The following is a 19161-nucleotide window of genomic DNA, read 5'->3' as shown; positions in this document are numbered from 1 at the left end:
AAATGGTTACCACAGGCCAGACATTCGCATTGATGTCCATATTACACGACAAAAATATGCGAGTCCCAATGGGCTTTTTTGCAATTAAACCTTGTCAGTTGTCACATACAGTTCTGACGTCATTAATGCAGTCAGATTACAGCGGCTGTGAATCTTCTGAGTAATGTGATTTTCTTACATTGACGGCAATGAAATGCATGAAAAGGCGCAAACCTGTACTCAATGCTAATTTATTCATAGAGTTGCTGTTTTCCCTACATTGGTAACATGAGTTTTCTTATAAGGCCCTGAGGAGGATTGTTATTTTGGTGCATTATATTGAAAAAAGGAAGCCAGAAAACACTCTCGTTTGCCTAATGCATGCAGCCCTATAGCAGTGTTTAAATTCACATACACTCCCTGTATGAAGCCGAAATTAGGCATAGCCTAGGCAAAGATCTTCAGGCAGTTGGGCTAAGAACTAAGTTATTTTAACATAAGGTAAGCATAAACAAAACTTTGGTAGCTTGAAGTCGAAACTTGCAAAAAAACAAGCTTCACTTTGCAGAAGACGTTGCTAATAAGAACCGCTAGCACGTTTAAAACTTTATACGTAAATGGTGCTGCAGGCAATGCTCACTTTTATCTGCTGTTTTGGGAACCATAATCACTGTTATGATACCTCATTTTTTTCTGGTCAAGAAAAATTCTTAAATATTACTGTAACACTATATGTGAGGATATATGTATATATACCCGACTCAGACTTAAATGATTGTTATTTATTTCATTGTATTTTGCAAAAACAAAACTTTCACCTTGTAAATATATTTCTACAAATTATGCTTTAGATAACCACTATGCATGGTGAGTGCATCCTGTTACCCTGAATACATGAAGTATTCTTTCCCAACCTCAACCAGGAGCCGCCCAGATGTAAGTCAGTTATGCCGCGCAATGTATGATTACGCCATGCAATGTATGATTACTTTTATTCTAGCGGAATTTAAATCAGTAGACACGAACATTTGCATGAGCGTACTTTAAGTAACAGTCTGCATGGCAAGGTAAATTTGTCCGAGATGCAATCAGTATTTGTCGAGGGAGCTGATTGGTCGCAGCGTCTGTTGCACGGTGACAGATTACGCGCTGTGCAATCGCTATTTCTACCTATCCGACCACGGTGATCACGTAGACAATTCTGTGTCGATAACAGCGTCAATTGAAAATGGAATGCGCGGAAAGTCCAGCATTGACAGACGTTCCGTCGGGATTGTTGTAGTCGGAGTTTACATGACTGTCGCGTTCTCAGTTTTGCCAGTGTACAGCACCCACTGTCCCATACAATTTTAACGCACTGTCGAGCGGGAAGTACATGCGAATACGCGCAACATCTCCGACCACAGCAAACCTTGCAAAATAGCTGTGCCTGTCATAATGCGGTGGTTTAATTAATGTTACTTTCCATGAACAACCTCTACACTTTCTCAAATTCCTAATATGAAAACCGCATTTTTTAGCTTTATGAAATATTTACGAGGCGCACGTTCATTCGGAGCCGTCTTGCATTTCTAGGCACGGCATCACTCGCACCCGCCGCGATGGCTCAGTGGTTAGGGCGCTCGACTTCTGAGCCGGAGTTCTTGGGTTCGAACCCGAACGCGGCGGCTGCGTTTTTATGGAGGCAAAACGATATGGCGCCCGTGTGCTGTGCGATGTCAGTGCACGTCAAAGATCCTCAGGTGGTCGAAATTATTCCGGAGCCCTCCGCTACGGCACCTCTCTCTTCCTTTCATCTTTCACTCCCTCCTTTACCCTTCCCTTACGGCGCGGTTCAGGTGTCCAACGATGTATGAGACAGATACTGCGCCATTTCCTTTCCCCCCAAAACCAATTATTATTATTATCACTCGCCAGCGCCGATCGACGCTCAGCGCGAAATCCTATTTTCTTTCCCAGCCACAATATGCGCGTACTCACAGAAAATATAGCGCTCCTCAAAATTTATACATTTTGAAGAGCGCTATATCTGTGCATGAACTATAGTTCACACACACACATTTTTCATCCAACGGTTTGTAAGCGCGATGCAGGTCCTTTTCACTGAGCTTCCTACAGGCTTCGTCCTTAGGAGCACGTACAAAACGTTTGCGAGTAATATAATAATTTTTAATTCTTCAGCATTTTGCAGTTATTTCCAGCCAGCCTAAGCAATAAAATTTGGCTTGTGAGCGGGTCTGGCAGTCAAGCTACAAATATCACCCGCGAAAAATAAATCAGAACGTAGGACCTCCTGGTGACAGTAAACGAATAGCGTTTATACAGTGCAAAATATCAATTATAATACTCATTACGCACGCTCTTATGTGCAGGACGCTCCAAAAATAAACTCACAAATACACCCAAATGAACTAATACTTGCTAATACACTGATGCAAGATGCACTTATACATATATTCCACATTAACTACTTGTTAGAGATGCAGTTTTCCCTCTAGTGGGCGTAGGAGTTTCACCTGTTAATTGCTATTTGTTTCATTTTTATTCCTCAACTTGTTGAAACAGGAAGGAATATAGCAGTCATGAGTTCTTTTCCCGTCGTTTGTGAAGGTGCAGGAAATTTTGAAATTTTCGACTGAGCGGAGGGACTGCTCTTGAATATTTTAGTTCTAGACGCTTTGGAAAAGTAATATTTACATATTATGTCCAAGCAGCGTGAAGTATAGTGCCGTACGCAAGACGTGTTGCTATTCTGCCGAATATTCGATTCAATGTGTTCAGTTTATAAGCTGGTGTGAAGCCGTAAATTGCGAGACCGTAACGTGAAATCGATTCCCCCAAGCAAGTGGGTTTAACACCAGCGTAGCCGGTGCAACAGCCGGGCACTTCGCAGTGCCGGTCCTTCAGCATACTAACCACATCCCAAGCACAGCCGCCGTGCGAAGAAATTCCACCCGAAAAACAACGAACGATGCTAACAGGGACCCCGGAACTTTTTTTAGAGTGAGTGGGGTGGGGGGGGGGGGAAGAAAGTCTTCGAGCTTATTTCGATATTAATTTATTTAATACTCATTTAAATAAAAATTATTTTATTGTTTTTTTTATTTCAATGCTCAAAGGCTGATGCAAGCTGCCACGTTATAGTGACGACAGTCCAGTAGTCAGGAAGACAGCGGAAAGGCTTCGAAAAGAAACCATTCGAGTGTACTGACTCGCACCCACTATGAATGACTCGGCAGGGGCGATAGCCACAAGCGTGCTCGGCGGTCATCGAACTGAACGCTTGCAACAATCTAGAAAAATGTGGAAGCATTTGCATGCGCCAATGATCAATGGAGATAAGTCTGGTCACATCTGGCATTACAAAACAAAATGATAAAGCCGTGTGCCGGCGGTTTTGAGTGCGAACGATCAAACGGTGCAAAGATTGACGGCAATATCAAACAAATTCAAATAGGAAGCTTTACACACGACGAGTCAGACAGTCGACTTGTGTTGGGACATGAGTAGTTTAGGTTACTCATATACGATATGCTTTACAACTGGCTACGAAGCCAAGTAGTAGCTCAGCCCCAGTGTGCTTTGCATTAAAAGAGTCCTTGAAATGAAGTGTTTCAATTGTCAGGAGTCTAATCTAAGTGGAAGTAATTGGAGACCAGAGGGGGGGGGGGAGGTGCTGCCCCCTTTGGAAAAATGTTTGAAAATGTTCCAAGGTCTCTGGATGCTACACAATCGTGCGACCATCTGCACTTCTCTCCGAGTGGGACCCGGTGCTTCCAAATCCAGCTCGACCGCAGTGCCCCCACACCAACTTTTCATGCGCCGTGCGACACGCAAAAGCAGGGGCGGCGGCAGGCGTTCGCGGCACTCAACCTAATGCTAGGGTCCCTACAATTTTAGCACACTATAATCACAGCGGGCGCCACTCTGCCGCCATCTATGGGCGAGCGGCGGTAGCTTCATTCGCTCGATATGGCCGGTATCGAGGGAAATAGACTCGACTCTTCTCGCTGTCTTCCCCTCCATTTCTAAGGCGCCCGTGTGCTGTGCTATGTCAGTGCACGTTAAAGATCCCCAGGTTGTCGAAATTATTCCGGAGCCCTCCACTACGGCACCTCTCTCTTCCTTTCTTCGTTCACTCCCTCTTTTATCCCTTCCCTTACGGCGCGGTTCAGGTGTCCAACGATTTATGAGACAGATACTTCCCCATTTCCTTTCCCCCCAAAACCAATTATTATTATTTTCCCCTCCCCTTGATATACTTTTGCACTCGGTTGCAGCGCTGATGGCGTCGCGGCTCAGCCCGCAAACGGTCGCTTGAGCCGAGCTCTAAAAAGTGTCGAATTATAACAACCAGAAATTGGGCTGCTGGACCGTAGTCCTTTATACGACATATGATAACAGGAAACTGCAGCACCGTGTGTAGCACCACTGCAACCCCGCACCGCTACCACCCGTGGTAATGTGCACACGCAGATGGCTCCGACCAGTAATAGGGGCAGAGCAGATCCATGCGCACCTGCCCTCTTTGGACCATCTGCGCATCCGCAATGCGCACAGCTTGCACAGAAGTGGCAATACAGGCTGCGTTTTTCTTCGAGTTTACAAGCACACACAAAAGTTTCCCTGATATAGAAATCACGGTTGGCAGTGGCGAGCAACGAACGCACGCGCCTTTTTAAGGACACACCGCACTTTTTAAGGACACACCAGCCGCTGTCAGGTTGCTCCAAAAACCAGGCGCTGCTTCTACCGTCAGCGGTAATCGTCAACGCCCCCCGCACTCGATAGTAGCAATGGCGAGCGACGGTCCCACCCTTACACAGCTCGAAAGTCTTATCGCATTTTTTCCGGGTTGGTGGATTCTTGCTTCCCGCGTTAGCTTCTGTGTATCGACTCTGCTGCTGGCAAACATTTAGTGAAGTGGTTTGTGTACGAAATTGTTGTCTATGGGAGATACAGATTAAGAATTTTGCGCTGCTTGCAACAGAACAACTGACACTACTGAGAGCCTAATCTCATGTAAACAATATCAGTACCCTTAACATGTAGAAGGCTGTTCAGGAATTCCTCAGTAGGGCATGCCTTTCAGTCCTGGTTCTCACAGAGCATTCCACTGTTCAACGAGAAAAACAGGTTCAACTCGCAGCGGGAAAATGGCACCAGCAGCCGAGGTTCCTGCTTGTGCCATTGGCTCTGCTTTTCTTCAGCTGTCAAAAACTAGACAGTTTAATGTCACTAATAGAAAAAGTTGACAACATTGAGCAGTCCGTCCAGACAATGTCTGGCCACTTTTACGAAATCATGAAACGTCTGGATAATGAAGACAAGGAAATCGCGCAGCTGCAGAAAACAATGGCCCAGGTGAAGAAAGCGCACTGCGATCAACAACTCTCTCAGCTCAACTTTGATTTGGACGAGCTGGAATTTCGAGACAGGAAAAAGAGCATAAAAATTCATGGTGTTTCTGAAAGTGAGCAGGGGAATCCCCTATGCAAAGTAAACGAAGTGTAATAAATAATTGGTTTTTGGTGGAAAGGAAATGGCGCAGTATCTGTCTCATATATCGTTGGACACCTGAACCGCGCTGTAAGGGAAGGGATAAAGGAGGGAGTGAAAGAAGAAAGAGAGAAATAGGTGCCGTAGTGGAGGGCTCCGGAATAATTTCGACCACCTGGGGTTCTTTAACGTGCACTGACATCGCACAGCACACGGGCGCCTTAGAAAAACGCAGCCGCCGCGGTCGGGATCGATCCCGGGAACTCCGGATCAGTAGTCCAGCGCCCTAACCACTCAGCCACCGCGGCGGGTAAACGAAGTGTAAGAAAATTGATGTTGCCGATATTAGTAAGAGCGATATTGAGGCACGCTACCGGCTTCCAGCAAAAGCGAACAAGATCAGCCATTATTATGCGCTTGAAGCGACAAGCTAAGTGAGAGCAATGACGTCAAAACAAGAACGCTTTGGCAGCGAAGGGGTGAACGCGTGTACCTGTGTGGAAACTTTACCTGAACAACGAAATCCTTTCTTCTGTAAAAGAAACAAAGGGCAAAGAGAAACAATATCAGGTTTGTTTGGTGCAAAAGGTGCTTGTTCGCCGAAGGGAAGGTGACACTGCTAAAATCATTCGAGATGAAAGTGACCTTAATTGAGGACTTGTAATAGTAAGCAGGTATCCTTTGTGAACGCTGTACACAAAGACACAGCAAATATCCTCTACCATGCGAAATTCATGACATGAACTAGAAAGGCCGAGAATAACTAAGTTTTCATCTAAATACTAGATCAGCAAAAATTCGAGATCATTGCGGTATAACCAGCATTGGAAAAATGCGAAAGCATTGGCGCATCCTCAGCACTGGTCGCCTCCATTTGCTCCTGTTTGATTCTCTTTACCTCTCTTTGCCCCTCCGGGCACTGACGGCTTAGACATGCTGCCATACACCCACACAATGCGCAGTTAAGCACCACGGCATCAGCGCGAGAACACAGCATCGGTTCGCGGCAACGGTGGGAGAGCAACATGCTTACAAGCGGTGCGACGAAGCGAGCATCTCAAGGGCATAATTGCAAGCGGGGGGGGGGGGGGGGCAAGTTGGGGAAAAGTTTCTTAAATGAGCATGTGACAAAAACTTAAAACAGCTAAGCACAGTATGTCAAAGCAAGAAAGTAACAAAATACGTAACGTCGGTACGTCGTCTAGGCGGCAGAAGGTCTTCAGGGCACCGCGATGCAAAAATCACAACACAGAAATCGAAAGGGTACACTATTACATGAAGCGCAATACGTGCCAAAAGATATGAAGTAAACGGGATTATATTAATCTACGGCAGACTGTGTGACAATAAAGACAAACTCTGAACACGTTTGACATTCACCGATGCTCTTGGGAAGCCTATTCCAGTGTGCGGAGGCATGCGGAAAAAATGAATTTCGGTAGCCTCTTCAGACCCCTTGTCCCTCTACAGGGACACTGGTTCTCAAATCCTGAGGAGAAACTCAGTTTATGTAGAACATAGACCTAGTGTCCCCCTAGGAGGACAATTTTTGTGGCGCCTCCTGTGAAGAGCGGAGAGAGATATCTCGCTCCGTAAAGAAGACATCATGGCGGGATTAAACACGAGAACGTTTTATATGCGACGGAGAGATAAGTCGCATTTTACCATTGAAAACTGTTTTGACTGGAACCGTATTCAATATATAGAATCGCTATCGCTTAAAAAACAATTTTGTACAGTTCATTGCGAAAAAGCATAGTTTTCTGCCACCAGCGATATAATAAAATAAATGTATGTCCTTGCTTGGGGACATTGGGTCCCAGTGCTGGCAGTTCTTGGTTGGTTCTGGGTGATGAAACGTTTCTTTGTTCATCACACGCAGCTTAGAAATTAAAACACTATTGTAGTTTGTTTATGCCCTGGCTAATAGCAAGGCCGAAGAGATCTCGGGGTCAATTTGTGACACTTATAACTCCTATATATCCGTATCTGAAAGTGAAGAAGATCCTAATGATTCATGGTCCTGTAATACTGAGGAATACACTGATGCCACATCTGGCAGTGACCGGGAAGAGCAAACTCCTCAAACTTGGCGGTGAAGTGTTTTGTCGAGAGGAGCGAGTTCGGCTCCAGAGAATGATGACCCAGATCTAGAAACCTGGACATACTGCTCATTTGTTAATTATGAATATTAAACATTAAATTCTTTCAGGTTCTGAGTAGGGGGACATTCTGACAGCGTTTAAGGATGCCTACAAGAGCGTGGGAATATCCTGAACTACCTAAGAAATACACACATAGGAACCCTAGTGTCCCTGTAGGACGACATGCATTTTCAGCAATGGCGAAATTGCGATAACTGGAACTGAAGTAGAACCTGATGGGGCCGTATATTCATTTCACATTGGCGTGGCATCGCTCCGCGCCACACCGTCACACCATTAATTCGCATTAGTTTACATTAATTCACTATTATCACCCTTATTTCACCTTTGATTCACCCTAAATAACACTTAATTTTTTTCAATAATCATTGATTCGATTTCCATTAACTGCGCATTTTCTCTTGTTTCATCTCAGTATTCATTTCGAGTGTTCAAATCTGGCGCGACTCTTTGGCTTCGGCCACTCTTCCGAGCAGGTGGTCCTAAACTTACGGCGTTTTCAAATTTGGCGCCACTTTTGCCCTGGCCCCGCCCACTTTTTCGAACCATTTATCCGATCTCGAAAATATTTGTTTCCTGAGCACCCTCACATCATCCTCCTTTGATTACAGCCACTCGTTTGACGCTATCACTTCTGATTTCCCCAGAACAGCTGCGGACACGTTTTTGCGGAAACGACCTTGTCAACGTGGCTTAGTAAAGCTTTCGCTTTTATAATGACTATCAATTCTCTATCTTGTTAAACATGTTTTGTTTTGCAGGCAATCCACTTGTTCCCGGAAGTAAATGTGGAAAAAGGCCCGAGCAGATCGAGACCCAAACGGAAAAATGGCTCAGTCGGAATGTCGATGGGCTGCAGCGGGTCACAGGCGGGAGCGGGGGCGTTTTCCGGCGTTGACATTGATCGCAGGCGGCAACGTCACCGCGGACAGAGCGGTAAAGACCAGGCCAGAAGAACCGCCGGCGCACGCTGTCGTACGTGCGGGATACGCCGAGGTGCCCTGCAGTAGGTGCGTCAAGACGCTGGGCAAAGACCGTGGGGCAAAGATGCGTCGGGACGACGAGCAAGAGGTCGGCGCCATCAGGGTGCATATTTCGACGGTAGAGAATATCGTGCTGCAGCACGAACAGGCTTAGGTCAGGATCGGATGTGCCGCTTCGGAGGCGGTCTATTATAGGGCGCAGAGATGGATCACGGCGCTGCTCGTCGTCTATGTGTAGAAATTCCGAGATGGACAAAACACAATCGTCGGCCTGCGGGATTTTTAAGAGGAGAGCCAACACAAGGCATGGTGGTCCGTAACGACGCAGAAGGGCCGCCCAAACAAATAAGGGCGAAATTTTTTTAACGCCCAAACAAGTGCAAAACACTCCCGCTCAGTGATGGAATAGTTACGTTCAGAGGCAGATAGCAGGCGGCGGTCGTAAGCAATGACACGATAGTGGTCGTGCTGGCACTGCGCAAGGATGGCCACTACACCATGGCCACTGGCCTCGGTCGAAGTTCCGCAGGCGCAGAAGGGTGGAAATGGGCCAGCACAGGTGGAGCAGTGAAGGCCGCAACAAGTGCGGTGAAGGCGCTAGCTTGATCAAGGCCCCAGGAGAAAGGCACATCTTTCTTCAGGAGGGTAGTAAGGGGACGGGCCATGTCGGCGAAGTTCGGGATAAACCGGCGGAAATACGAGCCGAGCCCGAGGAAACTGCGCACATCGCTCGACGAACGGGGGTGGGGAACTCGCGGACGGCACGAACTTTGTCAGGGTCGGGCTTGACACCAGAAGCATCGACCAAGTGGCCGAGGACCTTGATTTGGCGCTGGCGGATGCTGCACTTGTTGGAGTTGAGTTGGAGGCCGGCGCGAAGGAAGACGGAAAGGAGAGTAGAGTGAGTGAGTGAAAAAACTTTATTGCTCTTATAAAGGAGTATCGCTGCTTGCCCGATGATTGCCGATGTCTTCCAGGTTGAGCGTGGTTGGCGCCCCTAGTCCAAGGCACCACTGTCCCTGGCCATCCGGCATGCGTAGCTCACTAGGTCTCTTTGGACCTTGAGCTGGCTGCTGGTTACCCGGTACTCCCACGGCTCCGCATTTGGCTTTGTTACGTCGGAAAGCAACATTGTGTATGCATTCCCATGTGAGATGATACAGCGTGGGGGTTGCCCCGCACCACGGACATGTATCCTTATACTGCTCCGGATACATCTTATGTAGAATGTGAAGGATGTGGAAGGCTCCTGTTTGGAGTCTTCTCCAACATGTCGCTTCATATTGTGTTAGCAGAGGATGTGGCTGGGTATGTTTGCGTCTTCTGCCTTTGATGAGGTTGAGGATAGCTGCGTACGTGAGCTGTACCGTTATCTCCGGGCCGTCCGAGGCGTTTGACGCACCAGCTCGGATAGTAAGCTCGCGAGCTAGCTTGTCCGCCTTCAGATTGCCTTCGACTCCGGCGTGTCCCGGTACCCAGTAGATCCTATGTTGGATCTTTTCGTTGGTTCGCTACGTTTTCAAAAGAATGCTTAGTGCTTTCTTGTTGATTTTTCCTACCATGTAGCGTCTGGAAGCTTCTTGGGAATGTGTTATGATTGTGAGAGATTTGTTGGTGCGATAACCCTCGGCAGCCGATAGAGCTACTGCGATCTCCTCTGCCTAACTTATCGTCCCATCTCTCGTGCATGCGCCGCTGATGAGGCCACCCTCCTTTGTTGTGACAACCGATACCGTTTTCTTGATGCTTTGGCTACGAGTCCACGGGTACAGAGTGGCGTCAGTGTAGACTACCTGATCTTGTGTGGCTATCTTCGCCTCTACATATTCAGCCCTTGCCTGTGTTCTGGCTGCGTGTAGATTTGGATCCATATTCCTGGGTATAGGGCTAACCTGGTAGGTTCGACCTATTTTGTCTGGGCTGTTTGCCGATCTATCCTCTATGTCCAGGACCCCTTTATAGTTCAGTCTTCTTAGGAGTGCCCTTCCTGTTGCCGAGAACAAGGCACCACTGCCCCTGGCCATCCGGCATGCGTAGCTCACTAGGCCTCTTTGGACCTTGAGCTGGCTGCTGGTTACCCGGTACTCCCACTGCTGCGTATTTGGCTCTTTGTTACGTGGGAAGTCTACATTGTGTATGCATTCCCATGTGATATGTTGGTGTATCTGTGACATGCCTTGTGCCCTGTTTAACTCGTCGAACGTGTTGTGCAGCCCCAATTCTGCCAGCTTGTCGTTCGACGTGTTTCTGGGTAAGCCCAAACCTGTCTTGTAGGCTCATTTGATTAGGACCTCTGCCTGATTTTCTTCTCTTTTCTGCATGCTGTGATATGGAAGTGAGTAAGTTATTCTGCTGATGACTATTCTGTTCACCAGCTTTGCGTGTCGCCTTCCGTATCGTCTGGATGACACTCTGGTTATCATACGGCAAACTTGTTCCGTTGACTTTTTAAGGAGGCCAATCGTGTGGTTGCATTTGCCGTTGCTCTGTATCTACATGCCTAAAACTCGAATGAAAGACGGTGCAGGTGGCTTTCGAAAGAGGGGGAGAAAACGACAACGTCATCCAGGTTGCACAAGCACGTCGTCCATTTGAATACACGCAGGAGCGAGTCCATCATACGCGCGAGAGCGTTGCAGAGGTCGCAGGAGCGTTGCAGAGGTCAAGAGGCATGACCTTGAATTCGTTCAGGTCATCGGGGGTGAAAAATGCTGCCTTCTAACGAGCAATTTGTCAGTAGCCGGAATGGAGATCAATAGAAGAAAAATAGCTGGCGCCGTGTAGGCAGTCGAGGGCGTCATCAATTCTCGGAAGAGTATACATAGACGTCTTTCTTTGTTATTCGATTAACATGGCGATAGTCGACACAGAAGCGCCAACTGCCATCTTTCTTTTTAACCAACACAACAGGGGATGCCCACGAACTGCTAGAAGGCTCGATAATGTTGTTCGCCAGCATTTTGTCCACCTCCGTCTGAATGACATGGCGCTCAGGAAGGGAGGCACTATATTGCCTTCTGTGTATGGGGCTGGCATCGCCTGTATTTATGTGATGAGTCACGACGGTAGTTTGGCCGAGAGGACGATCCCCAAATTCGAAGATGTCACTGTATTAAACTAAGAGGGTGGTGAGCGCGCTGGCGTGGTCAGGCGGCAAATCCACCGCGATCATTGCAGAAATAAGGTCCGGACGTGAAGCTGCCGAGCGGGAATCAGGGAGACCATTCTGAGGCTCAGCTGCGAGGGCAGAAACTGTGCATTCGGCAAATGGAAATAGTTCAGCGAAGGTAGCTGCGGTTACTGAAGGCGGTCAGGACGGTGGGTGGAAGGATGACATTTCGCTGAAGGACAACGTCCTTGATTGGGCAAGTGACGTAGGCACCATCAGGAACGGGGGGAACCGGGGACATTGGAACATAGACTGCAGAATCGCGCGACAGGCGAGTAAATTCAGCGGCACGTAAGCGGGACGGCTTGGAATCGGCGCTTTCAGAGCAGAACGGCAGGTCAAAACGAAAAGCCCAGTGAAGCAATCAATTAGCGAAGCGTGAGTTGTTAAAAAGTCGATGCCGAGGATCACATCGTGAAGGGCAGTGGTCGAGCACAGTGAACAGGACGGCTGTAATACGCCCGGCAATACAAACACGCGCAGTGCACATTCCAACGACGGCAGCAGCACCGCAGTCGGCGACACGAACGGCTGAGGAAACGGTGGGTGTCACAACCTTTTTCAAAAGACGGCGAAAAGAAGAGCTCTAGACAGCAATTTGAGCGCCAGTGTCAATCAGAGCCTTAACTGGTGCACCGCCCACGCAGATATCGAGAAGGTTGCGGCGAGTAGTGGAGGTCAGGAGAGGATTTTCGGGCCGGGTCGTCTATGCAGCGTCACCTCCGGGAGCTGCATTGGTTAGTTTTCCGAATGAGAGCCAGGTAAGGGCGGAGTGAACGGGCGTTGATGTTGTGGCGAACGGGAGGGACGGATCTGAGGTGACGGCGAGCGGCTGTACCTGCGTGGGGTCGGACTGTCGTTGGCGTGTGAAAACTCGGGACGGGGAGACATCTGACGCGGTCCGTAGTCAGCACGGCGATCGTGATCAGAACGAGGTCCGTAGTTAGAGTTAGAGTGAGGTGGGGAAAACCAACGGTTGCGGCAGTGGCGGGAAATGTGGCCGACACGCGAGCATGTGAAGCAGATAGACCGGTCGTCTGAGGTTCTCCAGTCCGCAGGATTCCAGTAGCGATAACGCGGTGGGATGGCCGGAGTCGGTGAAGCAGCGGGAATCAATGGAGCGCTGGTCGGTGTACAGGGCGACGCAGAGGGTTGACAGGAATTGAGACCTACGTTCGCGGACTCCTGGCGAACAACGGCCTGGATCAGAGCAATCGTAGCATCAGGCGGCTGAGGGGTGATAGCGATGGGAGTCATGGCCTCCAGTTCCCTCCGTACAATTCTGGTTAAGTTGGCAGGATAGGACGGCTGTTGCAGTGCTGGCAGGTCTTCGCAGGAGGATGTCGCCGCCGTGTTCGGAAGGCGGTCGAAACGGGAGCAATGCGGTGCTGTTTGGCTGGCTCAAACTGCCGGCTTACCTGAAGGACAGAGTCGACCGTTGCGCAGTCTTTGTAGAGGAGCAAGTTAAAAGCGTCGTCGGGGATCCCCTTGAGGCTGTGGCCAACATTGTCGGTCTCTGGCATGAATCTGCCTACCTTACGGCAAAGAGCGAGGACGTCCTGGATGTAAGAGATATAATACGCGGTCGATGACTGAGCTCGAGAAGCGAGGTCTTTTTTAGCGGCGTGCTTGCGTCCAATTGGCTTGCCAAATAAGTCGCGGAGCTTCTGCTTGCCGGTGTCCCAAGAGTATGTTCTTCCTCATTCGTCTCAAACCAGACGCACGCCGTGCCCGCCAAGTAGAAGATGACATTTGCAAGCATGAGGGTCGCATCCCTTCGGTTGTGCTGGCACGCTCATACATGGCTAGCCAGTCTTGACATCGATGTCATCGGTGCCACAAAAGGTGCCCGGGTCGCAAGGCTGTGCCACGACGCCGGTCGGAGCTCGGGTTGACGCTGTGGCCGGAGGTGCGTTGGACGGCATAGCGATGAATTCAACGTGACGACCACTGCGGAGATCCGGGGCGTGGTGTAGTACCCAGCACCTCCTCCACTAAATATTACGAGGTTAGTTCAGCAGCAGAAACGGTACGCCGTACACAGAAGGCACACCACGAAACGGGTCACACAAGCATTAGCGGCAGCATCTTGGTCTTCGCCGACTACTCAGCGACACAACAACGTCGTCTTAGCTTGGCGACTGCGTATCGTAAGAATATCATTACTAAACGAGTTTAAAGCTTTCTAAATAAACACAGTATAATCTCCGACTGCCAATATGGCTTCAAGAAAAACCGTTCAACAAGAATTAGCTCCTCTACACCTGACGGAATATATATTAGAGAGCCTTTAAAATAGGAAACTTGCCTTGGGATTTTTTTTAGACTAATGCAAAGCATTTCACTGCATAAATCATAGCATCTTCTTTCCACAGCTTGATTCTTGGGAAATGGCTGCAAAAGCATTAATTTTAAGTAAACCTTATTTGCCATTTAGAAAATAAAATTTCCATACAAATGAATAAAATTCCGCTCCGCGAATAGTCTCCAGCGGGGTTCCCTAAAGGAGTATTCTGCGACCATTGCTATTTATACTGTACATTAATGATATATTAATTGCGGTTACCTGTCCTCAGTTCGTAGTTTTCGCTGATGATGCCAGTTTGTTTTTATCTGGCGATACTAATAATAATTTAATAAGCAATGCAAACATGCTCTTGGGGAAAATATGAATATGGCGCTCTAAAAAATCTTCTCTTTCAAAATACTCTAAATCTAATGCAATACTTGTTCATGCAAAAACAAAAACAGAATGTGCAGAGAATTGAAACCACTATTCTAACACAATAAACAGATAAAAATATTAAGGTTATTTAGGACGCCTGGCATAATATTAACCACAGATATGTTATGGGATGACCACATAAGCGAAGTGCGTGTGTAAGCAAACTCCGCACAGCACAACTGCTTTTTAGTGCCGCAATAGCATCTCTTGACGACTAATTGACTTGCGTTGTTGAAAGTAAATTACTCGGCTTGTCTGTAGTGGTTGCTGTGTGCAATTTTTTTGTCCTCTATAAAAATGAACCATTACAGTTTCTTTTCGCAGCAACCCTGACCCATTGCCTCAGAGAAAGTTGGCACTAAAGGTAAACCTACAATAATGAATATACATTATCAAGTGTGTGATATTCCGCTATTTTGTTGCAGCCACCTTGTTCCACAGGGGAACATTGCACCAGACTGAAATCTCTCCAGCAATGCGGAACTTGAATGCAATACTCAACAAGTAAAACCAGTAGTCAATAAAAGCTGGGAGGCGTCTTGCATGCGCAAAACATTAAAGGCATTATGGAGCAAATAAATCTAAAGTTCAGACAGAACTTTTCACTACGGTGCTTTCATCCCATGAGCGTTCACAGGCAAGCTTTGTGAACATGGGGCATCGTAGCCCATTAAATGCTAGGCACATCAGGAATGAATTTTAAGGGCGACATTCTTCTCTGGCTTTGGTGAACTACACTGCCTGCACGTACACGACATATTTCCTGAAGAGCCAGAAGTGACTTGTTTCAACAACGAATTTCTAGTTCAAATGGGATCATTTGACAACGGGTTTAAGGAACAAGATTCCAGTTGAACTGCGACCAGTAGCCAACTGGTTTATGGAGAAAGTTTCCAGTTCAATTGGGACGAGCTGTATCTAGACCAGCTGAAGTGGAAAATTGTTCTTAAAACTAATTTAACTTTAACCAAATGGTCCCAGTTAAAAATTTTCAGCTGGCCATTGGATTTACGATGCGTTCCATAAGTTGTCTCCCGCAAAAGGTAAAACTTGTCTTATTATGCACTGTTTCACTAGCATTTGAATTACTTCATGCCCATTAGAGTAGGACGCTTCTACACACGTCAACTCTAAAAACCAGCTGTTGTTGAAAGACGAGCTCTCAGATTTGTTGATGACCTTCCAAATAGACACTCCACTAGAGATTTGTTTTCCAGGAATAAGCTAACCATCGTTTAAAATATTCATGCTTATAGACAGCTGCACAACTTTAAGATAAAACAGCGAAAATACACAGGCAACATATCGAACATAGCAAACATTCAGCTATTCCATTGTACATTTCTACGCGTTTACAATCTACACTGGCAATTACCGCTCACGAAAACACATCACGGATGCAAAATGGTTTCATTTCAGCTTCCATTCCTACTTAATATTACTAACTGATGCAAATATAAGCAGAGAGCATTAGCTAAACTAACCTCCTAGACCTCTTTATCCCCGCAATTAACTTCCCTTCCTTAGCGTTTTCATGATGCATGTGTAAACGTTCTCTTGTAGTAATACACTCTTGGGAACTAGCTGGCGCATGGTTTTTTTCAACATCATGCACCAACCATGCACCATCAAGCCGCAAGATGAGCTTCTACCGCACTAGGCGGATGTATGGTTGCTTGACCGCGGAACCTATCTCTGGTCCGTCAAGGGAACGATTTGCTCCAAGATATATTTCCCAAGCGTCTCACCCCAAAAGAGCTGAGCACCAGGCCGGAGGAAACCTTGTACTCAATAAGAAAACCCGTTGGTCCCCGGCGGCACGGCGGATAGAACCCAGCACCTGCCGAATGCGAGGTGGGTGCTCTACCACAAGACCATGCTAAGTGTTTTAGAAGCGTGGTTTCAGATGCCATTATTGTTGTTGTTTTGATGTATCTTTTCCTCAGCGAACAGTTTTCTGCTGCTTACGATAAAGTCAACTTTGCCTGTTTATTTTTTTTACTTTCTTTTTTGAAATCGTGATTGAAGTGCGGTAGCATGGGACTGCTCATTTGCTTTGAAAGGAGTGGAAACATTGTCAGGCGTTAATTGCTTTTCCCTCCCCCTCCACCAACGTCCGGTAACGGAAATATAATTATTACAAAGAAGCTTAAATGTTTTACTGCCAGAGATTGAAGCCAAAAATTGGAAAGCGTGTCTTCCTCTTATGCGGTCAGCATAATGCACACCTGATTTGCAGGACATACCTTAAGTAAGGCACTGGGAAATTGAACTACTTCGTGCTTTCCTCGTTCAGAAAATTTTGGTGGGAACCTCTACGCAATGTGCAGTGAAGGAACGGGGGAAGTTTCTTCTTGGACCTTCTTCGACCTAAAGTCACTCATTTGCATTCGGAGAATTTTTGCGGTATGTGTTTCATGAAAGTGGAGTTTATGGCAAGTTCATGAATGCCATAGCAGCTGCGCCAGATTGGGTATGTGAGGGGCGCTGCAGGTACGTAAGCAAGAAGGCACGAATGCAACGAAATAATTGTTGCGGGTACGTAGGAATTTACGTCCTAATGCGACACATGGTTTATATACAAGCGAAGTCGCAGTGGATGGTAAAATAATAAATTATACCACATGGAGTTTTTAAAAAGCCGTCACACCGCACAGTACACAGGCCTTTAAGCATTTTGCCTCCTTCGAAATGCAGCCGCTTCGGCCGAGGTTCGATTTGGCCATCTTGGGATCAGTAGCCGAACACAAAAACCTCTTAGCCTCCGCGGTGCATTCTACCGCCCGAAGACATCGAACGCAAATTACCTGTTACAAACTTGTGCCTTCAAAAAAATTCCAGGAGCTGCATTAGTAACAGCGCATTTGGCAGTTGACAATATCGCGGTATTATTCCACTTAGATTTTTACATGTGCACAGGTACGTCATCGCAACACAGGCCCACCCTGCAACTGCGCACTCTTGCGCACACACCTATTACGTATGCGAAATGCGACAGGTGAAATATGCGCCGCTGACAGGCTGCAGAATCGTCAGTGTTACTGCGAATCAAGAATTGTGATTGAAAAGATTCCTGTTAATCAATTCATTTATAAAATAGGGAAAATCAAACACGGCTCGACACTGGTCACGTTTGGACACCGCTGACATTCTGCACGCTTGCTAACGACGACATGACCATGACAACGAGGCGAATTTAATCCAAATCTATTTTGAATGTTCCCGCCACTCGACATTAGCTCAATCAGCGACACTCGCCTGCTATTAATGTAACCGGCCTTTCGTCGAGGTGGTGAATAAGGACTGAATATATTTGAAAGAAAAGCGGCGTTACATTAACCTACACTTGTAGTCCTAATTTCTTCCCCACCTCTGCATTCGAGCATCACCAATGTCGGCATTTGCTCGTATTTGCATTGTGCTCGAATGACGGCAATTCTCCATTCCCTTTACTCATAAGCGCTTTATTTACTTATAATTATTGCGACTGGAGCATCTGCGGTTGCCTGAGAGGTAAATGGGCCGAGTACAGGGAAACTCACCCGTCGTCACATGGAGAAATGACGGGGCGAGGAAGGAATCCGAGCCACTCAACGCGTAGGCCTGGCGAGTGGATTTCTGGCTAGAGACCTCCACCATGACGGTGTATCGTCCCTTGCCTATGAAGTCGACGAAGAAGCCGCTGTACTCGCCATCATTTTCCTGATCATCGGCAACTGGGAAAAAAGTTCAGGAAAGCCACATGATGACAGAAAGCGAGAGAGCGGAAGGAAGTACGATTGAAAGAAAGCGAGGCAGTGGATGAAAGATGGAGGGAGAGAAAGCGAGAGAGTTGAAGAAAAAAAAGACAGAGGGAGCAAGAAGGAAAGGTTAAAGAAAGAAGAAAGGCGGGAAGAAACCAACACAGGAAACACCCACGTAACAGACGTAATAGTGTGTTTTTCATGGATCAGAACATTCACTGACTTTGGTTGTCTGAAAAATCCGCGTCATGTGGGCCTCCAGCTTTCCAGAATCAATTATTATTAGATAATAAACACAAACGTTGGACATCAAAAGAAGAAATTAGATAGTCGTCAGACTATCCACGCTTAATCGCTCTTTTTAACGTTCAGGTAGTAAGATATTCCCCTAGGGAGGTCTTGATTTAGGGTAGGTTCAGGTGTTTGGTAAACCGTTCAAATTTCTTGTGTGGCTCACCACAAACAAGGGAGACAAAAAAGACTCTGGAGAACGTCCGAGCACAGCCATTGTTTAATGATGTTAGACTGTGGAAGAGGGAATGTCTATTACCACACCTAGCAACGGCTCTTACCACCTCCGTCGTCATGAAGTGGGAACTTTATCGGCTGCGGATCCTTCTCCGGGCGGTAAACTCTGGCGAGGACGACGGCGTCTAGAACCGGCTTCGTGCCCTTGGTTACCTTGGCAGAGACGATCGCTTCGTAGTATTTATTCACTACCAGTTTCCACATCTTGCAGGAGACTAGTATCGGCTCGTAGTCTTTTGCTCTGGGTTTGGTCTCGTCCAGGACTTTGACCTTCACTGGGGACGGGCTGGGACTCTTCAGGTGAAGTGTCCAGGTTCCAACCTTGAAGACACGAGAAGTGTCCGAAAACGTTGGTAATGCTCAGCCACTA

At 47.2% G+C, this 19161-nt stretch overlaps 1 protein-coding gene across 1 annotated transcript in view; it reads right to left on the bottom strand.

Annotated features, from left to right (window-relative positions):
- LOC144108107 (calcium-activated chloride channel regulator 1-like) overlaps window positions 1-19161 on the bottom strand; it is a 51396-nt gene that overhangs the window by 8263 nt on the left and 23972 nt on the right. Inside the window, exons 7-8 of the mRNA XM_077641388.1 lie at window positions 18836-19112; window positions 18063-18236 (exon numbers count right to left, since the gene is read on the bottom strand). Coding sequence (XP_077497514.1) covers window positions 18063-18236; window positions 18836-19112 — 451 coding nt within the window. The remainder of the gene's footprint in view (window positions 1-18062; window positions 18237-18835; window positions 19113-19161) is intronic.

Source organism: Amblyomma americanum, chromosome 10 (assembly GCF_052857255.1).
Source record: "Amblyomma americanum isolate KBUSLIRL-KWMA chromosome 10, ASM5285725v1, whole genome shotgun sequence".
In the NCBI taxonomy this organism is placed as follows: domain Eukaryota; kingdom Metazoa; phylum Arthropoda; class Arachnida; order Ixodida; family Ixodidae; genus Amblyomma; species Amblyomma americanum.
The sequence above is the reverse complement of the archived record's forward strand: the minus strand, read 5'-3'. Positions and strand labels throughout refer to the sequence as shown.